The following is a 23,833-nucleotide window of genomic DNA, read 5'->3' on the forward strand; positions in this document are numbered from 1 at the left end:
AAATTGTCACAGACCAGATGCGTCTGGGGAGACGTATCAATGAAATGCAATGTAGCATCCCAGAACGGATCCTGGATCGGAAGGAGGACATCAATGGAAAACCTGGTGAAACCCACAGAGCCTGGGGTTTAGCTAATGTAATGTACTAGCATCAGTTTCTGAGATTTGACAACACACCACAGTAGTATGTTAACAATGGAAAAAAACTGGGTAAGGAGTATATGGAATCTCTCTGCACTCTGTAGCTTTCCTTTAAATTTAAAAGTATTCCAAAATAAAAAGCTTATAAAAAATTTTTTTTAAAAGAGGTTGGGCCTGCCCCGTTCCTCTTGGTCCTCCACATTTCTATGTACTCGTGGCACACTGATCTGATCATGAAACTGTTTTCCTGGGAGCTAAGCGTGGGGCAACTGCACTGACTAACATGTATGGGAGCACCACCGTATACCTGGAAAACTTTGTTGGGTACAGTATATGAAGTTATAACCATATTTTCCCCACTCCCACCCTGTCAACACACCAGAGACATGGCTTTTTATTAAAAAAACTTTTTTTTTAATTGGTTTACAAAGGAGCTACAGACTACATTGAAACTAATCTTTGTACAAAAAGGCCAAAAAAAAAAAAAAAAAAAAAGCCCCAAAACACCCAGAGACAAAAGGTAGGGGGGAGAGACAAGAAAGGAAGATACAAAAGAGCAGGAAGAAACTGAAAGACAAGAGATTAGCATCATACATACACAAGATCAGGGGGAAAAAAGAGCAAGAACAGATGAGAGAGCATTTAAAAGTATTTCCCCACACGGCCCTGGTGATAATCGGATTGGAATCAACAACAAACACAGCATGAGAATATTAAGAGGTTTAAAAAGGCAACAGTGGTATGGAGACTGGTTATCGCCAGTATTGAGAAAGAGAAATAAACTTGTTTTAGGCACCAGAGATTGGAGCACTGCCCCTCCCTCCCAGACGATGACAGACTGGGTAACAGGAAGCAGGCCCTGGGGCAGCTGCCATTGGTGTGTGTAAAAAGGGTCTCCTCAGGTCAATCTCAGTATATTTCCCCCAGCTTCCCCCAAAGTCTTTGTGCCCTAGACTCCAGGTGAGGGCTACGGGATGCCACTGGGAGAAAAAGGTGAAGACCTGCCCTGTCCACACCGTTCAAGAGCAGTTGCTGGGAAAGTGGAGGGCTGGGTCGACAAAGCCCATTCCCCTGTGGAGAAGGCACAGTGTAATTCCTGAAGGTGAGATAGAGGAAAACACACACCCCAGGAGAGGTATTAACAGAGTCCTCACTACCTGCAACCCCAGCTTAACCCCATTTGTTATGCTTTTTTTTTTTTTTTTGATACTGAAGGGAGTTGAGGGATAGTTCACCACACCTCTTCTCACTTAAAAGGGACAAGGCAGGCTAGGGGTTGTTTGATAATAAGGAAAGAGGAAAACGGGACAACGTACTCATTTCTCTCCAATGAACGTGGTAGAGGAAATCTTTCTGGGTTTGGGGAAGTCAAACTGGAAAAGACGTAGGGGAGGAATGAAGCCAGGGACTCCCCTTTTTTACCCTTTCCCAGCCTTCACTCTTAAGGCAAGTAAGCCAAATTGGGAAGAGGGAGTCGGAATTTAAGCTTAAGGCTGCTTAATGTCCTCCTGGGGGCTGGTGTTTAGGGAAGGCAGACAAAGAAAAGAAACAGGTCAACCTCAAAGCTGGTCTGCTCATCCTCCTAGAAGAGGTCTGTACCCCAGGAGGAGAGCCAAGAGAGGCACCAGAGAGAACACAGGCTCCCAAACAAAAGTAATAACCTGCCCATGTTTTATCAGCAGTTTCAAAAGCAATGTTTTCCGGGATTGGAGGAGTGCCATATCCTCCTCCCTTTCCCCAAAACTACTGCTGCCACCTTTCATCCTTGCATATAAGTTACTGGCTCTCTTCTAAGGGAGATGAAACTCTGAGATTTCACATTTCTCTTCCTCACCCCAAGAGGCTACCCAGCTTTGAATAGGGGGAAGGAGAGCTATGCTAAGGGCCCCTCACTTGAGGAAGCTAGACTATCCGCATTTCCTTGGTACCGGGATCTCCAAAAATTGTTTGCTCTGATCCCAAGGTCCAAAAGGCATCAGGGTACTTACAATTGAATGAAAACTCTAAGCAAGTAGCACCAGGGCTCCCCCAAAGCGTAACAGGGGCCTGATTAACACCCCCCGAAGAACCCCTCAAAAAGTATATATAAATTTATTGCGTCCTAGCAAAGATCTGCAGCTTCCAGTATTCACACAATGTGAAGATATTAACAATACAAAATATATTCTGAAAGTCAAACATCTGCAGTTCATAGTGCTTTCTCAGATTTGTTAAAAAAATACAATGCTTAGTTTCCTATATAGGATATACAAAAGCAAAAAATATATATATATATATATGTATATAGTAGAAATAAATCAATCAGCCATAGTAATTTACAGCTTTTGTCTCTAACCCTCCCCCAATCATAATCTTTACCCCACACTTCAGTCTATACTTTCTGGGATCAAGGGTTCTATTTATTCTGAATCAGGCTGAGAAATACCCATTAAATGGCATTCTGCATAGCACCCACAAACAGGGTGCTAGCTGGGAGGTCCCTGAAGGAAGATGGGTGTGGGTTGTTACTGCCCTGGCTTATAAGAGAGACAGTCAAATGGTACACAGATGAATGTGAATGGGCAACCTGAAGGGACAAGGGAATGGGTGCTTTAATATTACCACTGTTCTGGGCATCCCCTGCCCCACAGGTTTGGTCATTTAAAAAATTTAAATAAAAAAAGCAACTCATGAAAAAAATTTTAGAATCAATACGCCTGTCAATTACATTAATTTCTGCTGGCCAAAATGTTCAGGGAGAGGGATTTTCAGCAATGAGCTCATGACTCAAGCACTGCTGGCTCCCAAACTCCCTGTGGAAAACACTGAGCGGCTCACTGCTGCTGGAAGACAGGAGAGGAAGCTACTTCAGTCTGGGGGCCAAACAAGATACTGCATTTGGAGCTTCCTTGGCAACAAGGAAAGAGGGCAAGTGGAGAGAACGGACTAGGAATTCACTTATAACAATGCTCATGAAGGGGGCTGAGGGTAAACCAGCATTTCATCCCAGAGAAAATCATCATCAAATAACTTTCTAAACACTTGTAGTCCTCAGCATCATTAAGCTAGTTTATATCAAATAATTTCATACTGGGGAAGATTCCATTTCTTGAAATGCTCTAGCAAAATACCACACACTCCGGTGAGTTATCCTGCCCCTTTCCTCCAAAAGATGCCTATGTACATGATTACAGACATAAAATAACAGGTTCTGAGTTCTGCCTTTCAGTGGGAATAAAGGGTGTGTGATAAGTGGCTGGGCATGGATGACTTTTACTTCAGTATTAACAGAATTTGATTTGGGGAAAGTTCCTCGCAATAGTTCCTGAGTGTATGAAGTCTGCAGGGGAAGGACCAAATGGAGTGAACTACTGTTTAGAATATCAACAGTTATTGTATTTCTGGTTAAACAACAACACAAAATTACCCAGACCCTAATTTGGATAGATTTGATATAAAATATATAGTAGAATCATAGCATCATCTATTTGTAGTCAAGGTAAAAAGATTTATGAAAGAAACTAGGACTCTGCTATAGATCTGGATGTTGGTTTCACTTTCAAACACAAAAATAGTTTTTTCTTCAAAAGTGCAGTTGAATATCCCCCATCATTAATTGTAACTAATTTAGCATAAGCAAAGAAATGACCTCAGGAACATACCCAGGTTTTAAGACAGATTTCTAGGTAATGGGCCTGAAAGGCATTTTTGAGCTGAATTTGATTTATTTTCCAACAATTTCAAATATAATTTCTCATTGTGTAGATATATACAGGCACAAACACACATACACACACAGTCATACACAAACACTTCATTTTCTATCAGATCAGGGCAATTTTTTATTGCAGGTCTCTTTTAGTATAGGCTAACAGAAAACCTATCCCCAACCTAACAGATTACACACATACACACAGCCATTTCCACACTTCCTCACAGTGAAAAGCTCTCTGACAAGATACCAGAAGGTCAAGAGAGACAATGTTTTAATGGCTGGGCCTTGAGGACAACTCTGGTTGCATTTAAATCTCAGTGCCAAATGCACTAAGAGTTCCCTGCCGCTATAATTTTTGGATCAGTCTCTTCAGGAATCAGGCCATGGAGAAAGCAGGATGGCGTCTCCCGATCTCTCCTATAAACCACAGTGGTAAGACAAGATTTCTTTTTGTTCTGGGCTATCATTCCCATGATCGTGTGCTTCCTTTTCCCTTAGGAACCACCCAAGGAAGAGTTAAGGGAAAAGATCAAGGAACCACTGCCTTGCCACTAGGTACATGCTCTGAAGTTCTGCAGAATGGAAACTGGGAACAGATTCATTGGCTGATGCTCCTTAACAACATGAGAAAGAAACTACTGGGGATGTTCAAAAGAGGAAGTGCATTTCCTTTCAGAATGTGACCCCAGAAACCCATACACCAAAGCTTAGAGCTACTTTGGAAGACACTGTACACAAGTCCAAATACTCCACTAACTCCTGAACTGGACTACTATGAGTCACTTCCGCTTCTGGGCACATCATTTTCCTATTGAAAGCCCCTACCTATTACTTGACTGCTTTTTGACGGTTTATACAAACTGATCCCAGATTATAACCTTTAAAGGGTCTCTTGTACAATTCCATAGAAAGACTCTTGATGCTTAAAGCAGCTACTGACGAGAGGTGCCTTGGACTCTCCAGCGCCAAGACGGTGCCTGCGTCAGTAGTATTTTGAACACTCTCTCCACAGCTACCTCAAGCATCAGCCTGGGCTTCAAGGCTCTCCATTCTGCTGCTGGGAACAAGGACCTTAAAAGACTGACAGAAGTGCCTCATCCAAGGATCATTACCAAAACCAAAACATGAAGTTATCAGGTGAGAGAAAGGGAGACAGAAAGGTTGAGTCAAGAAAGGAGTGCAAGAAGCTGATCCCAAATAAAAAGACAAAATTAAGAAAGGAAAAACATTATGTATGTATATATAAACTAAAAGCAGAGCATATGAATGCTTAATCTGGTGGGAAGCCAAGACAACATCTATAGAAAAGCTTGATGTGTCACAACAAGGCTCAGCCATAGGGAAATAAGGCAATATAAAAAAATGACCAAGGTATTTTGGTCACAGAATGGTCTCCTTCCTCCTCCCAGCCAACCCCTGCAAATGCATCTCTATATATCTTTTATATATATATATATATTTATATATATATAATATAGAATCTGTTTTTTTGTTAAAAAGTATTTCAATGATCATATATATTTATCAAGGCATGATGGCTTTAGGAAAGGGGGGATCCATCATGGGGAAGCTGAGAAGGGAAACGCAGAAGGGGAGGCTGGGATAAGAAGTGTAAGAAACTGGGGTCAAACAAATGCTCATCAAAGGGTGGCACCAACAGAATTTTCACTAATGTTTCCCACTTCAAGGAGGTACTGATGATATAGGTGGGTGCCAAGACCCCATCTCTTCTCTTGTATCCCTCCCCCAATTCTTCCCACCACCATGCATTTTAATGCCTCATGGCTCTCTCTCCCACATGTCTCTTGGACCCATGCTACCTTGCATCCCAGGGTTGATGGGTATGGCCCATATGTCTCTGGCCCCGGGTGCCTGATCTCAGAAGCCATTGCCACTGATATTAATGGACTGCAGATCCGCCACCTGCATGACGTTGATGCCACTGTTGGCAAGACGGGCAATACCCTCTGGACAGATGGCCTCCATGGCTACCATATTGGTGGTAATAAGGGCTGAAGGGGTGGCAGTGCCGCTGCCTTCTGAACCTGCCCCACTGTCCAGGGGCAAAGTGCCCACACTCAGGGATACACCTGGGCCTCCCTTCTTATTCTGGTGGGTCTTGATATGCTTTGACAGGTGGTCACTCCTCATGAAGCGCTTGGGACACTCAGGGCAGGCAAATTTCTTCTCACCTTAGTAAAAGAAGAGAACAAAGATAAGATACAGACATCTTAGGAAGAAGGGTTACCTTGTCCAATTCACTGTTTTCAAACTATATTAGAATATTAGGCACTTTTAGACGGTGATAAAAACAAGAAAAATCTGTTGAGTATCTTTTTCTTTGGAGCGGGGAGAAAAATAGGTAAAGCTCAAGGAGTACTCAGAAAGGAAGGACTATACCAGAAAAGTAAGGCAGGACTGAGACTAAGAAGAATAATGGGCCACGGTCCTCCTTTAAAATCCCACTGAAGGGGTGCCTGGGTGGCTCAGTTGGTTAAGCAACTGCCTTCAGCTCAGGTCATGATCCTGAAGTCCCTGGATCGAGTCCCACATTGGGCTCCCTGCTTAGCAGGGAGTCTGCTTCTCCCTCTGACCCTCCCTGCTCTCATGTTGTCTCTCTCTGCCATTCTCTCTCTCAAATAAATAAAAAAGAATCTTCTAAAAAAAATAAATTAAATAAAATAAAATCCCACTGAAAACCTAGCTCCTTCCTTCTGAAAGGTTTTCCAGATTAACTACAATTCCATTTATATTTTATACATTCACTTTCAAACTTAAGTTGCTCAGAAATTTATTTCACAGCTATATTTTGTGTCTTTCTTCTATTCTATTACTGTTTCTCTCTTCCCCAGGCTGCTCCTCACCTGTATGTGTGCGTTTATGTCTCTGTAGCTCATCCGAACGTGTAAAGCGTTTCCCACAGTATGACCAGGTACACATGAATGGCCTCTCGCCTGTATGCCAGCGCAAGTGTGCCCGTAGGTGTGAGGTCTTGCCATATACTTTGCCACAACCTTGGATGTGGCAAATGTGCTGTTTCTTTTTGCCAGGGTCCCCAGAGCCCCTGAAAATAAGAACACAACTATTCATCATGCATTCTAGAGACAAAAATTAAAGAACCTCAGTGTCAGCAGTTATTACCTGACCCACTCAAAACTAACCCAAATTTTTATTTTAAAAAAAGGCTTCTCGGGCACCTGGGTGGCTCAGTTGGTTAAGCGACTGCCTTCGGCTCAGGTCATGATCCTGGAGTCCCAGGATCGAGTCCCGCATCGGGCTCCCTGCTCGGCGGGGAGCCTGCTTCTCCCTCTGACCCTCCCCCCTCTCATGTGCTCTCTCTCATTCTCTCTCTCTCAAATAGATAAATAAAATCTTAAAAAAAAAAAAGGCTTCTCTTGGGGCACCTGGTTGGCTCAGTCAGTAGTGCATGCAACTCTTGATCCTGGGGTCGTGAGTTCAGGCCTCATATTAGGGGTAGAGTTTACTTAAAAAAAAGAAGAAGAAGAAGAAGAAGAAGTAGTAAAGACTTCTCTTTAGTATCAAAAGATAAATCTTTAGGGGTGCCTGGGTGGCTCAGTCAGTTAAGCATCTGACTTGATTTACGTTCTGGTCATGATCTTGGGGTTGTGAGATCAAATCCCACGCTGGGCTCTGCACTGAGCATGGCGTCTGCTTGAAATTCTCCCTCTCCCTTTGCCCCTACCCCCGCTCACACTCTAAATAATAAAATTAAATAAAAAGATAAATTTTTAGTTGATTCTGATTCTTAATATCCTAAATTCAAGTTTTAAGTTCCCTCTCTACTGGGTATTTACTCTTTCTTGTTTTTCTATTCCTTAATCATTTTTTTTTTTTTTTAAAGATTTTATTTATTGGCACCTGGGTGGCTCAGATGGTTAAGCGTCTACATTCGGCTCAGGTCATGATCCCAGGATCCTGGGATCGAGCCCCACATCGGGCTCCTGACTCGGCGGGGAGTCTGCTTCTTCCTCTCCCTCTGCCTCTCCCACTGCTCATGCTCTCTATCTCTGTGTCTCAAATGAATGAATAAAATCTTTAAAAAATAAATAAACATTTTATTTATTTATTTGAGAGAGAATGAGAGACAGAGAGAGCACATGAGAGGGGGTAGGGTCAGAGGGAGAAGCAGGCTCTCCGCTGAGCAGGGAGCCCAATGTGGGACTCGATCCTGGGACTTCAGGATCATGACCCGAGCTGAAGGCAGCCACTTAACCAACTGAGCCACCCAGGCGCCCTTCCTTAATCATTCTGATGTTTGATGTGTGAAGAGATAATTGCTCTCACGATCACTTGTGAAGTCTGTGAGGAATTTTCTTGTATTTATCACAAATTTTAAATCACAATACAAGCATTTTCCATGGGGAATGTGAATATGGTGCTATTTTTGGCTGGGAACTTACTTACGGAGCAAAAGGTCTCTCCATTTAAACACCTGGTGGAGAACTTTAAAGAAAACGTAATAGTTTACAACTATGAACTTATTTCCTAAAATAAAGGTCAAGAGCCAAATGGTGAAGCGCGCCTGGGTGGCTCAGTTGGTTAAGCGACTGCCTTCGGCTCAGGTCATGATCCCAGGGTCCTGGGATCGAGCCCCGCTTCGGGCTCCCTGCTCCGCGGGAAGCCTGCTTCTCCCTCTCCCACTTCCCCTGCTTGTGTTCCCTCTCAGGCTGTCTCTCTGTCAATTAAATAAATAAATAAAATCTTAAAAAAAAAAAAAAAAGAGCCAAATGGTGAAGATTACATTATCAGGGACTTCAGAGTAGAGGAAGATGGGCTGGATAAAAGTTAAAACAGGGGAATAAAAACCCTAACTAATTCAAGGTATGTATATATAAAAAAAATTATATATATATACATATATATATATTCCCTATATGAAGCAGTTTGTAAGCTCCTCTGAGGCATCAGTTCTGAAATGTTTTTGCCAAACCAATTTGTTCCATGTGTAATCCATTAGTGGGCACTGGGGAGATTTCCAAGAGGGACTTTTCTTGGGTTTTAACAGCAGAGGGAAAAAAAACTGTAATGGAAATGAAATCATTACCTTTGGAGAGTTACCTTTGAAAATTTAAATCCACTTTAAGTTTGTTTGTTTTTTTTTAAGACCCTATCTATTTATTTGACAGAGGGAGACAGCGAGAGAGGGAACACACACAGGGGGAGTGGGAGAGGGAGAAGCAGGCTTCCCACAGAGCAGGGAGCCCGATGCGGGGCTCGATCCCAGGACCCTGGGATCATGACCTGAGCCGAAGGCAGACGCTTAACAACTGAGCCACCCAGGTGCCCCAAGTTGTTTTTTGTTTTTAAATATTTTATTTATTTGACAGAGAGAGACACAGTTAGAGAGGGAACACAAGCAGGGGGAAAGGGGGAAGCAGGCTTCCCACAGAGCAGGGAGCCTGACACAGGGCTCGATCCCAGGACCCTGGGATCACGACCCGAGCCGAAGGCAGGCGCTTAACGACTGAGCCACCCAGGCGCCCCAAGTTTTGTTAGAGGGAAACTCTATTGTACTCATGCTTTTTTTTTCTTTTTTTTAAAGATTTTATTATTTTTAAGTAATCTCTACACCCAACATGAGACTCGGACTTACAACCCCATGATTGGGAATTACACACTCCACTGACTGAGCCAGTCAGGACCCCTCAGTGCTTCTGATTCAGATTTTTCCTGTAATGTAGGGTTAACCTATAAAGAACTCAAATTATATTTAGTTTTGTTGCTTTTCTTATTTTTGTATCTTTGTACTTAATTTTGTTGGGACAAAACTTTAACAGATTTTATTTCCAAAAGCATTAAAAAAATCTGTATGACTTTCTATTCTCTTTCAAAAGCAGTGTGTTGAAGAAAAAGAATGTAACTTGGAACTCTCCAGAGATAATACTGAATAAAACTGAATATTCCACTAATAAGAAAAATTTGCCAGAACTTTGTTCTGTAGGACACATTAAATTCCAGGGTGAAAGAATTTTCTATCTGGAGTAAGCACTTCTGTCTATTTTGAGGGAAAATAAGACTCTATAAACCCTTAGGATTCTCACACAGCCACTGTAAAAAATTATTACAGTAGGTATGTTTCTTTTTCTTTGCAAGACTATTTTATAAGCAACCTTGTTAAAACCATTTCAAAACAGACATATGGTAACAATCATTTGACCAGTTGGCTCCATGTGATTACCTTATCTCTGGAGAAGGCAGGCACCTATTAAGGCCCAAGGTCTTAGAGTAGATGAAAGGATCAGAGCTGGAACCAAATCCTATAATATAACCCAATCAAATGTATTGTACTATCTCTGGTCCCTTTGCAACACTGCCAAGTCTTAAATGTTAAAAAATTAACCCTCTTCTGCTTACCTCCAAATCCATTAATTTTTCTCCTTTATACTCTTAAGAGACTGGCTTGGCTGGGTCAACTTACCTTCCTTCACTGTCTTTACAGTAGGGGCAGGTGCATGCTTCCCGCCGGGTCCTCCGACCAGCTTGGGGCTGGGGATCTGGGCTGTTTTCCCCTTCTTCTCCACCTGCTGTGTCATCATGTATTCCGTCACCACCAGCTCCATGGAGGCCAAGCTGGGCTCCATGATCACCTTAAATTAAGAGAGTAAATGGTCAAGGTGGGAAGTAGAGGAGATTGTCAAGCTGTGGTCATTTCAGTGACACTTTACATTTATAGCACCATTTCTTCACAGCTTTGAAGCCATATTTACTGATACTGCCGTCCATTCTTGAAATCTCAAGAATCAATTTGTATTTGAAAATACAAAGAGCTAGTAAATATATAAAAACATGGTCAGTCTCATTTAAATTTTATTTTTTTGGGGGGCGGGGAAGGGGCAGAGGGAGCAAGAGAATCTTAAGCAGGCTCCACACCCAGCGCAGAGCCCAATACAGAGCTCAATCTCACAACCCTGAAATCACGCTATGAGCCAAAATCAAGAGTCAGAAGCTTAACTAAGCTACCTGGGCGCCTCTTTTTTTTTTTTTAAGATTTCTTTTTAAGTAATCTCTATACCCAATGTGGGGCTCAAACTTATAACCCTGAGATGAAGAGTCACATGCTCTACCGACTGAGCCAGCCAAGTACCCCATTCTCATTTAACTTTTCAAATGCAACTCTAGGGGCACCTGGGTGGCTCAGTCAGGCATCTGCCTTTGAATGATCTCGGGGTCCTGGGATAGAGCCCCACATCAGGCTCCCTGCTCAGCGGGGAGTCCACTTCTCCATCTCCCTCTGCCTGCCACTCCCCCTCTGCTTGTGTGCATGCTCTCTCTTAAATAAATAAAATCTTTAAAAAATAGAAATAAAATTCAACTCTAGGTGGACTTTTGTAATTTTTCACCTATCAGTTCACAAAAAATTAAAACAAAAAAAAACCACGAGAAGTCTAAACTCTAATAATGCATAGCATTAGCAAGGACATGGGGAAAGAGGCTTTTCTTTTTTTTTTTTTTTTAAGATTTCATTTATTTGACAGAGAGAGACACAGCGAGAGAAGGAACACAAGCAGGGGGTGTGGGAGAGGGAGAAGCAGGCTCCCGTGAAGCAGGGAGCATGATGCAGGGCTTGATCCCAGGACCCTGGGATCATGACCTGAGCCGAAGGCAGACGCTTAATGACTGAGCCACCCAGGTGCCCCGGAAATGGGCATTTTTTAAAAAAAGATTTGATTCATTCATTTGTCAGAGAGAGAGCATATAAGCAGGGGAGCAGCAGGCAGAGGGAGAAGCAGGCTCCTCGCTGAGCAAGGAGCCTGATGTGGGACTCAATCCCAGGGCCCCAGGATCATGACCTGAGCCAAAGGCAGACGCTTAACCGACTGAGCCACCCAGGTGTCCCAGGAAATAGGCATTTTTATATATAGGTGGTGATAAATCAATACCACATTTTAAAGTCCAATTTGGCAATATTATTAAAAATTTAGGGGCTACTGGATGGCTCAGTTGGTGGAGCATGTGACTCTTGATCTCCAGGTCGTGATTCAAGTCCCATGTTGGGCACAGAGCTTACTTAAAAAAAATAAAATTACATTTAGAAAAAATTTAAATGTGTACCTTCAAAGTAATTCCACTATTTTTTTCTTCAAGATTTTATTTATTTATTTGACAGAGAGAGACACAGCAAGAGAGGGAACACAAGCAGGGGGAGTGGGAGAGGGAGAAGCAGGCTTCCCGCCGAGCAGGGAGCCCAATGCGGGGCTCGATCCCAAGACCCTGGGATCATGACCTGAGCCGAAGGCAGATGCTTAACGACTGAGCCACCCAGGGGACCCAAAGTAATTCCACTTTGAATCAGCAATGTCCTATGGATATACTCATGAGTATACAAAAATATGTGACAATAATATTTTCTATAGCTTTATAACAACAAAGAACTAGAAACCATCAAATGGTACACATCACAGCAGTTAAATAAATTATGATAAACTTATGCAATTGAACACTATACACCCATGAAAAAGAATGAGATAAAGTTATGTGCTGTTACAGAAGATGGTCATGACCCAGTATATTGATATTATGAAGCACTAATGTGTCACACTTAACGTTTTCAAACACTTCTCTAGGCCAATGGACAAAAGTAATGTTTCAAAGAGGTAACATATCCTCAAGTTTTCAAAGCATCAACCAACAATAAGTATTCACCCATGAAAGCACCTTGCGAAAAAGTTAATGGCTCTATCCATACTTAAGATTTCTATAAAGAGATTTGATTTGATTTTTTTAAAGATTTTATTTATTTATTTGACAGAGAGAGACAGTGAAAGAGGGAACACAAGCAGGGGGACTGGTAGAGGGAGAAGCAGGCTTCCCATGGAGCAGGGAGCCCGATGTGGGGCTCGATCCCAAGACCCTGGGATCATGACCTGAGCCGAAGGCAAAAGCTTAACGACTGAGCCACCCAGGGGCCCCTATAAATGGAGATTTTAAATTGGCCTGCTTGTTTTTACCTGTTGTATAAAGAAACAAACAACAACTACAAATCTCAGCTCCTGGTTTTAATTCTGTACCTAATCTCCACTCTTTTCAGTGCATCAACATAATTTTGAGTTACTATGCCTAATAATAAGCTCTCCGCATGATTTCCTTCTCACTCTACCACTTCTTTATTTAGCTATTTATTTATTTATAGATTTTATTTATTTAACAGAGAGAGAGCGTGAGCGCACAAGCAGGGGGAGCGGCAGGCAGAGGGAGAAGCAGGCTTCCTACTGAGCCAGGAGCCCAATGCGGGACTTGATCCCAGGACCCTGGGATCATGACTGAGTGAAGGCAGATGCTTAACGGACTGAGCCACCCAGGCGTCCCTAAGATTTTATTAAGGGGGAGGGGCAGAGGACGAGGGAGAGAGAGTCTTTTAGGGTTTTTTTTAGATTTTATTTATTTGACAGAGAGAGAGAGCGCCAAGCACAAGCAGGGGAAATGGCAGGCAGGGGAAGCAGGCTCCCCGCTGAGCAAGGAGCCCGATGTGAGGCTCAATTCCAGGACCCTGGGATCATGACCTGAGCTGAAGGCAGATGTGTAACCAACTGAGCCACCCAGACGCCCCCGGAGAGAGAGTCTTAAGCAGACTCCCTGCTGGGCGTGGAAGCCCAACCCACGTTGGCTCAATCTCAGGACCTTGAGATCACGACCCAAGCAGAAACCAAGAGTCCAATGTTTAACTGACTATACCACTCAGGTGCCCCTCACTCTACTACTTCTAAGCACCAGCCTATGGAATTAAATAAAATAAATTGGAACATTCTGAGATTTTCATGATACTGGCAGAGCTAAACTGGAAGGACTGGAGTACAGGGTTAAGAACAGGTTTTGGAGGACAGATGTAGATATGAGTCCCTGCACAGCCATTTGATTAGCTTTTTGACAGTGAGCCAGTAAAACTTCTCTAGTTATCAGTTTCTCCCTTAGCAAAAACTGGGATGAAATATTATCAATCTCGGGGCGCCTGGGTGGCTCAGTCGTTAAGCGTCTGCCTTCACCTCAGGTCATGATCCCGGGGTCCTGGGATCGAGTGCCACATCAGGCTCCCCGCTCAGCGGGAAGCCTGCTTCTCCCTCTCCCACTCCCCCTGCTGTGTTCCCTATCTCGCTGTCTCTCTCTGTCAAATAAATAAAAATCTTAAAAAAAAAAAAAAAAAAGAATAAAAACAGAAAATGAGTGGGGGTGGGGGGCGTCTGGGTGGCTCAGTGGGTTGAGCGCCTGCCTTCGGCTCAGGTCACAATCCCAGGGTCCTGAGATCAAGTTCCACATCGGGCTCCCTGCTCGGCGGGAAGCCTGCTTCTCCCTCTCCCACTCCTCCTGCTTGTGTTCCTTCTCTCGCTTTGTCTCTGTCAAATAAATAAATAAAATCTTAAAAAAAAAAAAAAAAGAAATATTGTCAATCTCATAAAGTTATCATGAAAAACAAATGAAATACTGTAAGGTGCTTAGCATGGTATCTGTCACAACATTTAACACACTGTACCAATATTATTAGAAAATTAACTTGTGGGCAAACTATAGTGAGAAATCATGGAATAAGATATACAGTGCTATTTTAATCAACCTGCCTTAAAAACTATATGTGAAACTGAGTGGAAACTCCCCATAATGCGGATGGATAATTTCTCCTCTTGAAATAGGCCCAAAAAGCTCAGTGGGTAAGACAGAATGCTATTCAATATCATCAGTGGTTACCTATCAAAAATTAACTTCAGAAGAGAAATTTACAAAACCGTAGATCCAACTACCTACAACAGGTCTTCAGAAACACAATAAGCAAAACCATGGTCCATACAAGCAAGTCATCTTTGATCTACTTTCCAAACTAACCTTACTCCATTAAAATCAGGGAAGCAATTAATTAAACCCCAAAGGCCTCCCCCTGTTGCAATCAATTGGAAAGAAGCAAACTTTTCTCCATTTTATTGAAACATAAGTGTAACATTCATAACATGGAGAACAAAGGGAAACAAAGAAATACTTAAGATATTAGGATGCTGTAAAACCGTATCTCTAAGCCTCTTTCAAATTCTTACAAAATGGGGGCACCTGGGTGGCTCAGTCGTTAAGCATCTGCCTTCGGCTCAGGTCATGATCCCAGGGTCCTGGGATCGAGCCCCACATCAGGCTCCCTGTTCCTCGGGGAGCCTGCTTCTCCTCTCCCACTCCCCCTGCTTGTGTTCCCTCTCTCGCTGTGTCTCTGTCAAATAAATAAAATCTTTAAAAAAAAAAAAAAAATTCTGGGCGCCTGGGTGGCTCAGTTGTTAAGCGTCTGCCTTCGGCTCAGGTCATGATCCCAGAGTCCTGGGATCGAGTCCCACGTCGGGCTCCCTGCTCAGCGGGAAGCCTGCTTCTCCCTCTCCCACTCCCCCTGCTTGTGTTCCTGCTCTCACTGTCTGTGTCAAATAAATAAAATCTTTAAAAAATAAATAAATTCTTACAAAATGGACAGTCAAACCTGATATCCTCCTCGATCCCTGCTATGATTTCAAAGGATTTTTTTAATATGAAAACTGAAAATGGGGTTAAATGAGTTTCATTTAACAAAAAGAGGGATAAAATGCCAACAAAGCATCGACATCAGACCAGAATCTGTTTCCAGCCTCTTTTTTTAATAACAGTTTTAGAAAAAGAACAGTTTTATCTTAAAATGTGGCATTGGTTAAGCAATGAAATAAATTAAAGATTTTCCTTTCCATGATGAAAATAACAAGTAACCAAAGGCACAGTTTAATGACAGTCTCGCCCAGCCCAGTGGTTGCCTTTAGCATCAGTTATTGAAATAGCTATGGTAGTTAACACACTTTCTCAGTTTCTTCAAAGTGAAGAAGTGTGCTGAAGTCATGAACTTTTAAGACCACCATGATACGTCAAATACCCTATTCTTCTCTGAGAAAAAACTTGGGCAATACACTAAAATAAGATGAAATAAGAAACTCAATAATTTTCAAAAGGGTAGTTCCCATACACTTCTCTATTCATCTGGTCTCTGGAATGATTTTGAGAACACTGTGTTCTTTAATTCAGTATTAACACAGGATGACGGATTTTCAAAACTATACCTATACTAAGTACACACTGAGTTTTCTGAACATGTTTCATTTTATACAACAGATTTAATCCAAAGAATTTTATCTCAGTTCAGAAAGTGTTTGTGTGTTCAGCCACATTCAAACAGAATACTGGTAACAAATCTTTTAACCGTGAGGAACATCAGGTATCCAGAATATAGCCCCAAATCAAGAAATAAAACAGAAATAGGTAATTCATAATACATTATACTTTATTTTTCAGAATAATAATAATTTTATTAATCTGGCTTCCCAATCCAAGTGAATCAGAGGTAGCAAATCAGAGAAGAAGGAATAAAGATTGTACTTTTAATGGCAGAAAAGCAGGGCGCCTGGGTGGCTCAGTGGTTAAGCATCTGCTTTCACTCAGGTAATGATCCCAGATCCCCATGATCCCCTTCTCCCACTCCCCCTGCTTGTGTTCCCTGTCTCTCTCTGTCAAATAAATAAATAAAATCTTAAAAAGGAAAAAAAAAAAAAAGGCAGAAAAGCTGACAACTGGGAGTGATAAAATGTAATACCAAAAAATACTGATAGATGGTCTCTAAATTCATCCCTACCTTGACTACTTGGTTATGCCTGAGATACAGTTTAACATAAGAGACAAAATAAATGCTTGATTCTGTCAATTACTAGTTTTTAAAATAGTTTCCTAGAATCCTTGAAAAGTGACTAAGGACTCTTCCTTTTAAAAATCAAGTTTGTTGAGGTGTCTGGCTGGCTCAGTCAGAAGAGTATGCAACTTTTTGTTTTTTAAGATTTTATATATTTGACAGAGACACAGCAAGAGAGAGAACACAAGCAGGAGGAGTGGGAGAGGGAGAAGCAGGCTTCCCACAGAGCAGGGAGCCTGATGTGGGACTTGATCCCAGGACCCTGGGACCATGACCTGAGCAGAAGGCAGACGCTTAACGACTAAGCTACCCAGGCGCCTGTGTATGCAACTCTTGATCTCAGGGTCGTGAGTTTGAGCCCCAAATTGGGTGCAGAGATTACTTAAATAAACTTAAAAAAAATTAAGTTTATTAAGATGTAATTTACACACAGTAAAAATCCACCCTTTTTAGACCAGGGTTCTCAACCAGGGCCACTGCACTTCCCAGGAGACACCTGACAATATATGAAGACATTTTTGATTGTCACGCCTAGCATCTACTGCTGCTAAACATTCTACAATGCATAAGACAACCTGCTCCTCCTCCCAAATGAAGAATTATCTGGTTCAAAATATCAATGTTGCTGGGGCGCCTGGGTGGCTCAGTCGTTAAAGCATCTGCCTTCGGTTCCGGTCATGATCCCAGGGTCCTGGGATGGAGCCCCACATCGGGCTCCCTGCTCGGCGGGAAGCCTGCTTCTCCCTCTCCCGCTCCCCCTGCTTGTGTTCCCTCTCTCGCTGTGTCTCTGTCAAATAAATAAATTTAAAAGAAAAAAAAATCTTTAAACAAAATATCGATGTTGCTAAGGTTGAAAAACCATGGTTTATTATTTTTTTTTAAAGATTTTATTTGACAGAGAGACACAGCGAGAGAGGGAACACAAGCATGGGGAGTGGGAGAGGGAGAAGCAGGCCCCCCGTGGAGCAGGGAGCCCGATGCGGGGCTTGACCCCAGGACCCCGGGATCATGACCTGAGCTGAAGGCAAGACGCCTTACGACTGAGCCACCCAGGCGCCCCGAAAAACCATGGTTTAGATAAATGTATACAGTAAGTAGTGTAACCTTTTAATATAATCAAGATATAGAATATTTCTATCATGTCAAATAGTTCCCTTATACCCCTCTGCATCCAGTCCTTTTTGCATCAATATGTATGAACTCAGGATTTAAACTTATTTGATGTTTCAATCCATTGTGGTTATTGTTTTTATTGATGCTCAAACTATCTTACACTTGGTCACAGAAACTTACATGTTGACTCTTGTGTCCTTTGACAAAATATCCCACATTTAATATTAATTTGCTACTCTAGATCTAAAATCAGGTAATTCTTCAACTATTCCTAATATCCCTAGTTTCTCTTACTGGAAATTAGTATTTAGATACCACAGTCTGGTTCTCTAGTTATTTTAGTTATTTGAAGCTCTAGTAGATTCCATACAAAGGGATCATGTGAACGCTGTTTCTTCAATTCTTTTTTTTAAAGATTTTTTTTTTTAAAGATTTTATTTATTTATTTGAGAGAGAGAATGAGAGACAGCACAAGGGGGAAGAGGGTCAGAGGGAGAAGCAGACCCCCCGCTGAGCAGGGAGCCCGATGCGGGACTCGATCCCGGGACTCCAGGATCATGACCCGAGCCGAAGGCAGTCGCTTAACCAACTGAGCCACCCAGGCGCCCCTAAAGATTTTATTTATTTGACAGAGAGCACAAGCAGGGGGAGTGGCAGGCAGAGGGAGCGGGAGAAGCAGGCTCCACGCTGAGCAAGGAGCCTGATGCAGGACTCGACCCCAGGGATCATGACCTGAACTAAAGGCAGACACTTAACGACTGAGCCACCCAGGTGCCCTATTTCTTCAATTCTTACATGTTAGTGTTAAACTGTCTGTGGTATGGGGTGCCTAGGTGGCTCAGTTGGTTAATTGTCCAACTCTTTATTTTGGCTCAAGTCATGATCTCTGGACTGTGAGATCGAGATCTGCATCAGGCTCTGTGTTCAGCAGGGAATCTGCTTGAGATTCTCTCCCTCTGCCCGCCCCCCCCAATAAATAAATCTTTAATGAACTGTCTGTGGTTCTTATACTTAGGGGTCTATTTGTCTGGATATAAAATTCTTGGTTCATGCTTTATTTCACTGATTTTCTTAAATGTTAATCCATTTCATTCTGACACTAAACATGCTGTCAAAAGAGTCTAGTGACAAGGGTCACCTGGGTGGCTCAGTCAGTTAAGCAGATGACTCTGATTTCAGCTTAGGTCATGATCTCAGGGTCCTGGGATCGAGCCCTACATCAGGCTCCATGCTCAGCAGGGAGTCTGCTTCTCCCTCTCCCTCTGCTCCCACCCCCCAATCTCTCTCTCTAAAAAAACAAATCTTAAAAAAAAAAAAAAAAGTCTAGGGCACCTGGGTGGCTCAGTCCTTAAGCGCCTGCCTTCAGCTCAGGCCATGATCCCAGTGTCCTGGGATCGAGTCCCGCAGTGGGCTCGCTGCTCAGCAGGAAGCCTGCTTCTCCCTCTCCCACTCCCCCTGCTTGTGTTCCCTCTTTTGCTGTCTCTTTCTGTCAAATAAATAAAAAACCTAAAAAAGTCTAGTGACAATCCATTTTCCTTCCTTTTTAAGTGATTAGTAGGTCTTTTTTTTACTAGGATGCCCAAATTATTTTTTTTTTTGCCCTTAAAGTCCATCAGTTTTACTAAACTATGTCTCCGTGTTGGCCATTCTGAATCAATCTCCAGAGACACACTTTCACGAAGTTTTCTTTCTGTCCCATGGCTTTGGTTGTTTTCTTCCTTGGGGACTCTGTTAGTATGAATGTTAGTTTTTCTTTTTCTTTTTTTTTTTTTTAAGACTTTTATTTATTTATTTAACAGAGAGAGAGGGGGGCGCCTGGGTGGCTCAGTTGGTTAAGCCACTGCCTTCAGCTCAGGTCATGATCCTGGAGTCCCGGGATCGAGTCCCGCATCGGGCTCCCTGCTCAGCGGGGAGTCTGCTTCTCCCTCTGACGCTCCCCCTTCTCATGCTCTCTCTCTCTATCTCATTCTCTCTCTCAAATAAATAAACAAAATCTTTAAAAAAAAAAAAACACAGAGAGAGAGAGAGCGCTCAAGTTGGCCAAGCGGCAGACAGAGGGAGACAGACGCTTAACGACTGAGCCACCCAGGTGCCCCTCTTTTCTTTTTTTAAAAAGATTTTATTTGTAAGACAAGAGAGCGCACACGCACAAGCAGGAGGAGCGGCAGGTAGACGGAGAAGCAGGCTCCCCGCAGAGCAGGGAGCCTGATGCTGGACTCGATCCCAGCATGATCCCTGGGATCATGACCTGAGCCAAAGGCAGATGATTTACCCACTGAGCCTCCCAGATGATTTACCCACTGAGCCTCCCAGGTGCCCCTCTTTGCCTACTATTATAGCAGTTTTTTCTCAATCCCTTTTACTTCTTTTTTTGATTTTTAAAAGCTTCTCTCTTTATACCTTGTTAAAAATTTTTGTTTTGCTTTTTATTTTATTGAGTCATTACCTGTTGTGCTTCATGTTTGTGTTCCTTTTAGTTTCACCTTTATTTCTGAAATAATTTTTTCTCTTATTTCTAATTTTTTCCTAAGGTCTATCACTTCTTTTTTCAAATTCTTTTTCTTCAATCACCTCATTTCTAAGATTCTTTTAATTTGAATTAATTAATTAAGTAGGTAGGCTCCACACCCAATGTGGGTCTTGAACACACGACCCCAAGATCAAAGGTCACATGCCCTACTAACTGAGCCAGCCAGACACCCCGATCTTCTAATTTGAATTTATTTTTTTTGAAGATTTATTTATTTGAGAAACAGAGCAAGCAAGTGCGGGGCGCGGGGAGGGGGAGAGGGAGAGAGAATCTCCAGCAGACTCCCTACTGAGCAAGGAGCCCTCCGTAGGGCTTGATCCCACAACCCGGAGATCAAGACCTGAGCCCAGTTCAAGAGTCAGGCATCCAACCAACTGAGCCTCTAATTCTAATTTGAATTTAAAGTATTTTATTTTGGGACACCTGGCTGGCTCAGTTGGAAGACCATGTGTGACTCTTGATCTCAGGGTTGTAAGTGAGTTGCAGCCCCACACTGGGCATAGAGATTACTTTTAAAAAGTAAATAAATAAAGTAATTATTTAGGTGGAATCCTCATTCTCTATTTGTGGTTGCTTCAGTGGTATAGATAGGTAAGCATGTACATTACGCTATGGTGCTCAACAGCAGATACTACTACTTGTTCCCAGTTTTCATTCTCTTCCTCTTCCTGCCTAAAAGCTAGGCTAACAGAGTGCCAGGTTACAAATATTCCCCTTCCCAGATACCCTTGCAGGTAAGAAGTAGGCAAATGACAAGGTCTTAGCCAATCAGCTGTAAAACAAAATTACTGTTAGGTAAGACTTTCAAGAAAGCTCTTTAAATGCGAACTAAGCTTGCTTCCTCCTTTATCAAGCTTCACCTTTCCCTCCTTTATCCTGTCTGGAAAGAGTCACAATGCCCAAAGGTGATGCAGCTGCCTTGCAAGCATGACAACTGTGCCACACTAAGGCTAAAGTAAACATAGCCAGGGTTCCTACTGTTACCTTGAGCTGCCACACGAACTTTGGACTCACTACCTTCAGACTTCATGTTACATAAAAACAGTAACTACCCACACACCTGGTTAAGTCACTGTAATAGGTTTTCTGGCATATACAGCTAAATATGCATTCCCTAACTACAAAAAAAGAAAAAGGAAATTATTATTTTTTAAAGACTTATTTATTTGAGAGAAAGATAAAGAGTGCATGTGCGCATGGGAGGCAGGGGGGGAGAGCGAGATCTTAAGCAGGCTCCACGCCCAGAGCACAGCCTGACGCAACCCTGAGATCATGATCTGAGTCAAAATCAAGAGTCGGACGCTCAACTGACTAAGGCACCCAGGCGCCCCGAAATTATTTTTTTAAAGTACATCATGACTATGCTGGGCCTATCAGTTTTTCTTAATTATACAGTCTATACATACCTCAGTATATCCTACCAGCATTTTGTGTCACTATTTTTTGTGTGTCAAATTGGTAAGAGCCTTTAATTTTATTTTTTGTCCAGCTCCCAGAACTGTGAGTGGATAAGCATCTAACAAAAAAATTCTAATACTTTTATATAAAATTAGACCACACAAGAATAAAGAACAGGTAACAGAAACTTATTTCCTCCTGTTCCAAAACATAAGCCCTTGCTAATTCATTAGTAATTTGTGCTCAATACAAATCCATATAACCTTGCTTCTAAACTCATTTTTTCCACATTAAATCTTTCCTGATTATAGTTATTACAGCATATTACACACACACACACACACACACACACAATTTACAGGCTTTACTATATATAAACTTCCTTCAGAGCTTATCCCTATAGTGTCCTATACCATGTGGACTCCCTAAAAAGTATGTTGTAGAAATGTTTACCAATTATTTATTTTCTGTTATTCCAGGTACTATACTAAGCTCTGAGGAGTCAAAGAAATAGTACTGGCTGTTGAAGAGTTTGTAGTTCCCTAGAGAAGAGAAAAACAGGTAATTTCAAAATAGTGAGATAAATGTTATAGTAAAAGCCATTCCAAAGATGTTCTGGTATTGAAAGGGGTAATCTCCCCAGTCTGGAATTTCAGAGAAGGCTTACTTCCTAGAGGAGCTGACATTTTGGCCAAACTTTAAAGAAGAATACATAGAAATTAGCCAGGTGAAACATGTCAGCAAGGGAAGGTGTTCCAAGCAAAGAGAACACTAGGAGCAGAGTGAAGGAATATAGAGGAGTAGAACATGGTGTGTAGGATGATGGTAGAGTAAAGGGAGAAGATGGATGTGGAGAGGTGAACTTCAAAACATGGTATCATCAGATCCAGGATAGATATTCAAATGACTGATTTTTTGAAAAGTGATGGTAGAGACAACATAAAAAGATAAACACTTTCATACAACTCCCAGTAGCATGAGTGCACTAAAGTGTATAGCAGGGAATAAGCATGGTGTGTATTAGGCATTGTGGCACAATACAGAGCAAATCTTTAAAATGTGACTAATCTTGGGGCGCCTGGCTGGCACATGCAATTCTTGATCTCAGGGTCATGAGTTCAAGCCCCACACTGAGTATGGAGCCTACTTAGGAAAAAAAAACGGGAACCTGGGTGGCACAGTCAGTTAAGCTGACTCCTGGTTTCAGCTCAGGTTGTGATCTCAGGGTTGTGAGATGGGGCCCCCAAGTTGGGCTCCATGCTCAGCACAGAATCTGCTTAAGAATCTCTCTCCCTGGGGCACCTGGGTGGCTCAGTCATTAAGCATCTGTCTTTGGCTCAGGTCATGGTCCCAGGATCCCGGGATCGAGCCCCGCATCAGGCTCCCTGCTCGGCGGGAAGCCTGCTTCTCCCTCTCCCACTCCCCCTGCTTGTGTTCCCTCTCTCGCTATGTCTCTGTCAAATAAAATCTTAAAAAAAAAAAAAGGGGGCGCCTGGGTGGCTCAGATGGTTAAGCGTCTGCCTTCAGCTCAGGTCATGATCTCAGGGTCCTGGGATCGAGTCCTGCATCGGGCTCCCTGCTCCTTGGGAGCCTGCTTCTCTCTCTGCCCCTCTCTCTCTGTCTCTTATGAATGAATAAATAAAATCTTTAAAAAAAAAAAAAAAAAGAATCTCCCTCCCTGGACATTAAGGAGGACACGTGATATAATGAGCACTGGGTATTAAATACAACTGATGAAATCACTGACCTCTACCTATGAAACCAATAACATATGTTAATTAATTGAACTTAAATTTTTTTAAAAATGGGAAAAAAAAGAATCTCTCTCCCTCTCCCACTCAAGCTCTCTAAAATAAATAAATCTTAAAAACAAAAAAAAAAAAAAAAAAAGGTGAAAAATCTTTTAACCCAGTAAGTATATGTCCAGGAATAACGACATGTGCCAAATACTGTATTAAGGTCTTGGGAGTGATAGAATCCTGGCCATTACAGAGGTTCTATCTTACTGGGAAGATAAAAAATTAAATCAACTATAATATTTGCCTTATAGTTTATAAAATAAAGTACTAATAACATGCTCTGATAAAAGGAATATAAGAGTTGGAAGGAGGAGTATTAGAAAAAAGAAAAATAGGGCGCCTAGGTGGCTCAGATGGTTAAGCATCTGCCTTCGGCTCAGGTCATGATCCCAGGGTCCTGGGATCGAGTCCTGCATCAGGCTCCCTGTTTGGAAGGGGGCCTGCTTCTTCCTCTCCCTCTGCTGCTCCCC

At 42.3% G+C, this 23,833-nt stretch overlaps 1 protein-coding gene across 1 annotated transcript in view; it reads right to left on the reverse strand.

Moving 5' to 3' along the window:
* Positions 1 to 642: 642 nt before the first annotated feature.
* Positions 643 to 23,833, reverse strand: part of SP1 (Sp1 transcription factor) — a 49,493-nt gene continuing 26,302 nt past the window's right edge. The window contains exons 4-6 of the mRNA XM_021686704.2: positions 10,275 to 10,443; positions 6,700 to 6,899; positions 643 to 6,027 (exon numbers count right to left, since the gene is read on the reverse strand). Of these exons, the coding sequence (XP_021542379.1) occupies positions 5,714 to 6,027; positions 6,700 to 6,899; positions 10,275 to 10,443 (683 nt within the window). The 3' untranslated portion in view covers positions 643 to 5,713. The remainder of the gene's footprint in view (positions 6,028 to 6,699; positions 6,900 to 10,274; positions 10,444 to 23,833) is intronic.

This window comes from Neomonachus schauinslandi, chromosome 5 (genome assembly GCF_002201575.2).
Source record: "Neomonachus schauinslandi chromosome 5, ASM220157v2, whole genome shotgun sequence".
NCBI classification, from domain to species: domain Eukaryota; kingdom Metazoa; phylum Chordata; class Mammalia; order Carnivora; family Phocidae; genus Neomonachus; species Neomonachus schauinslandi.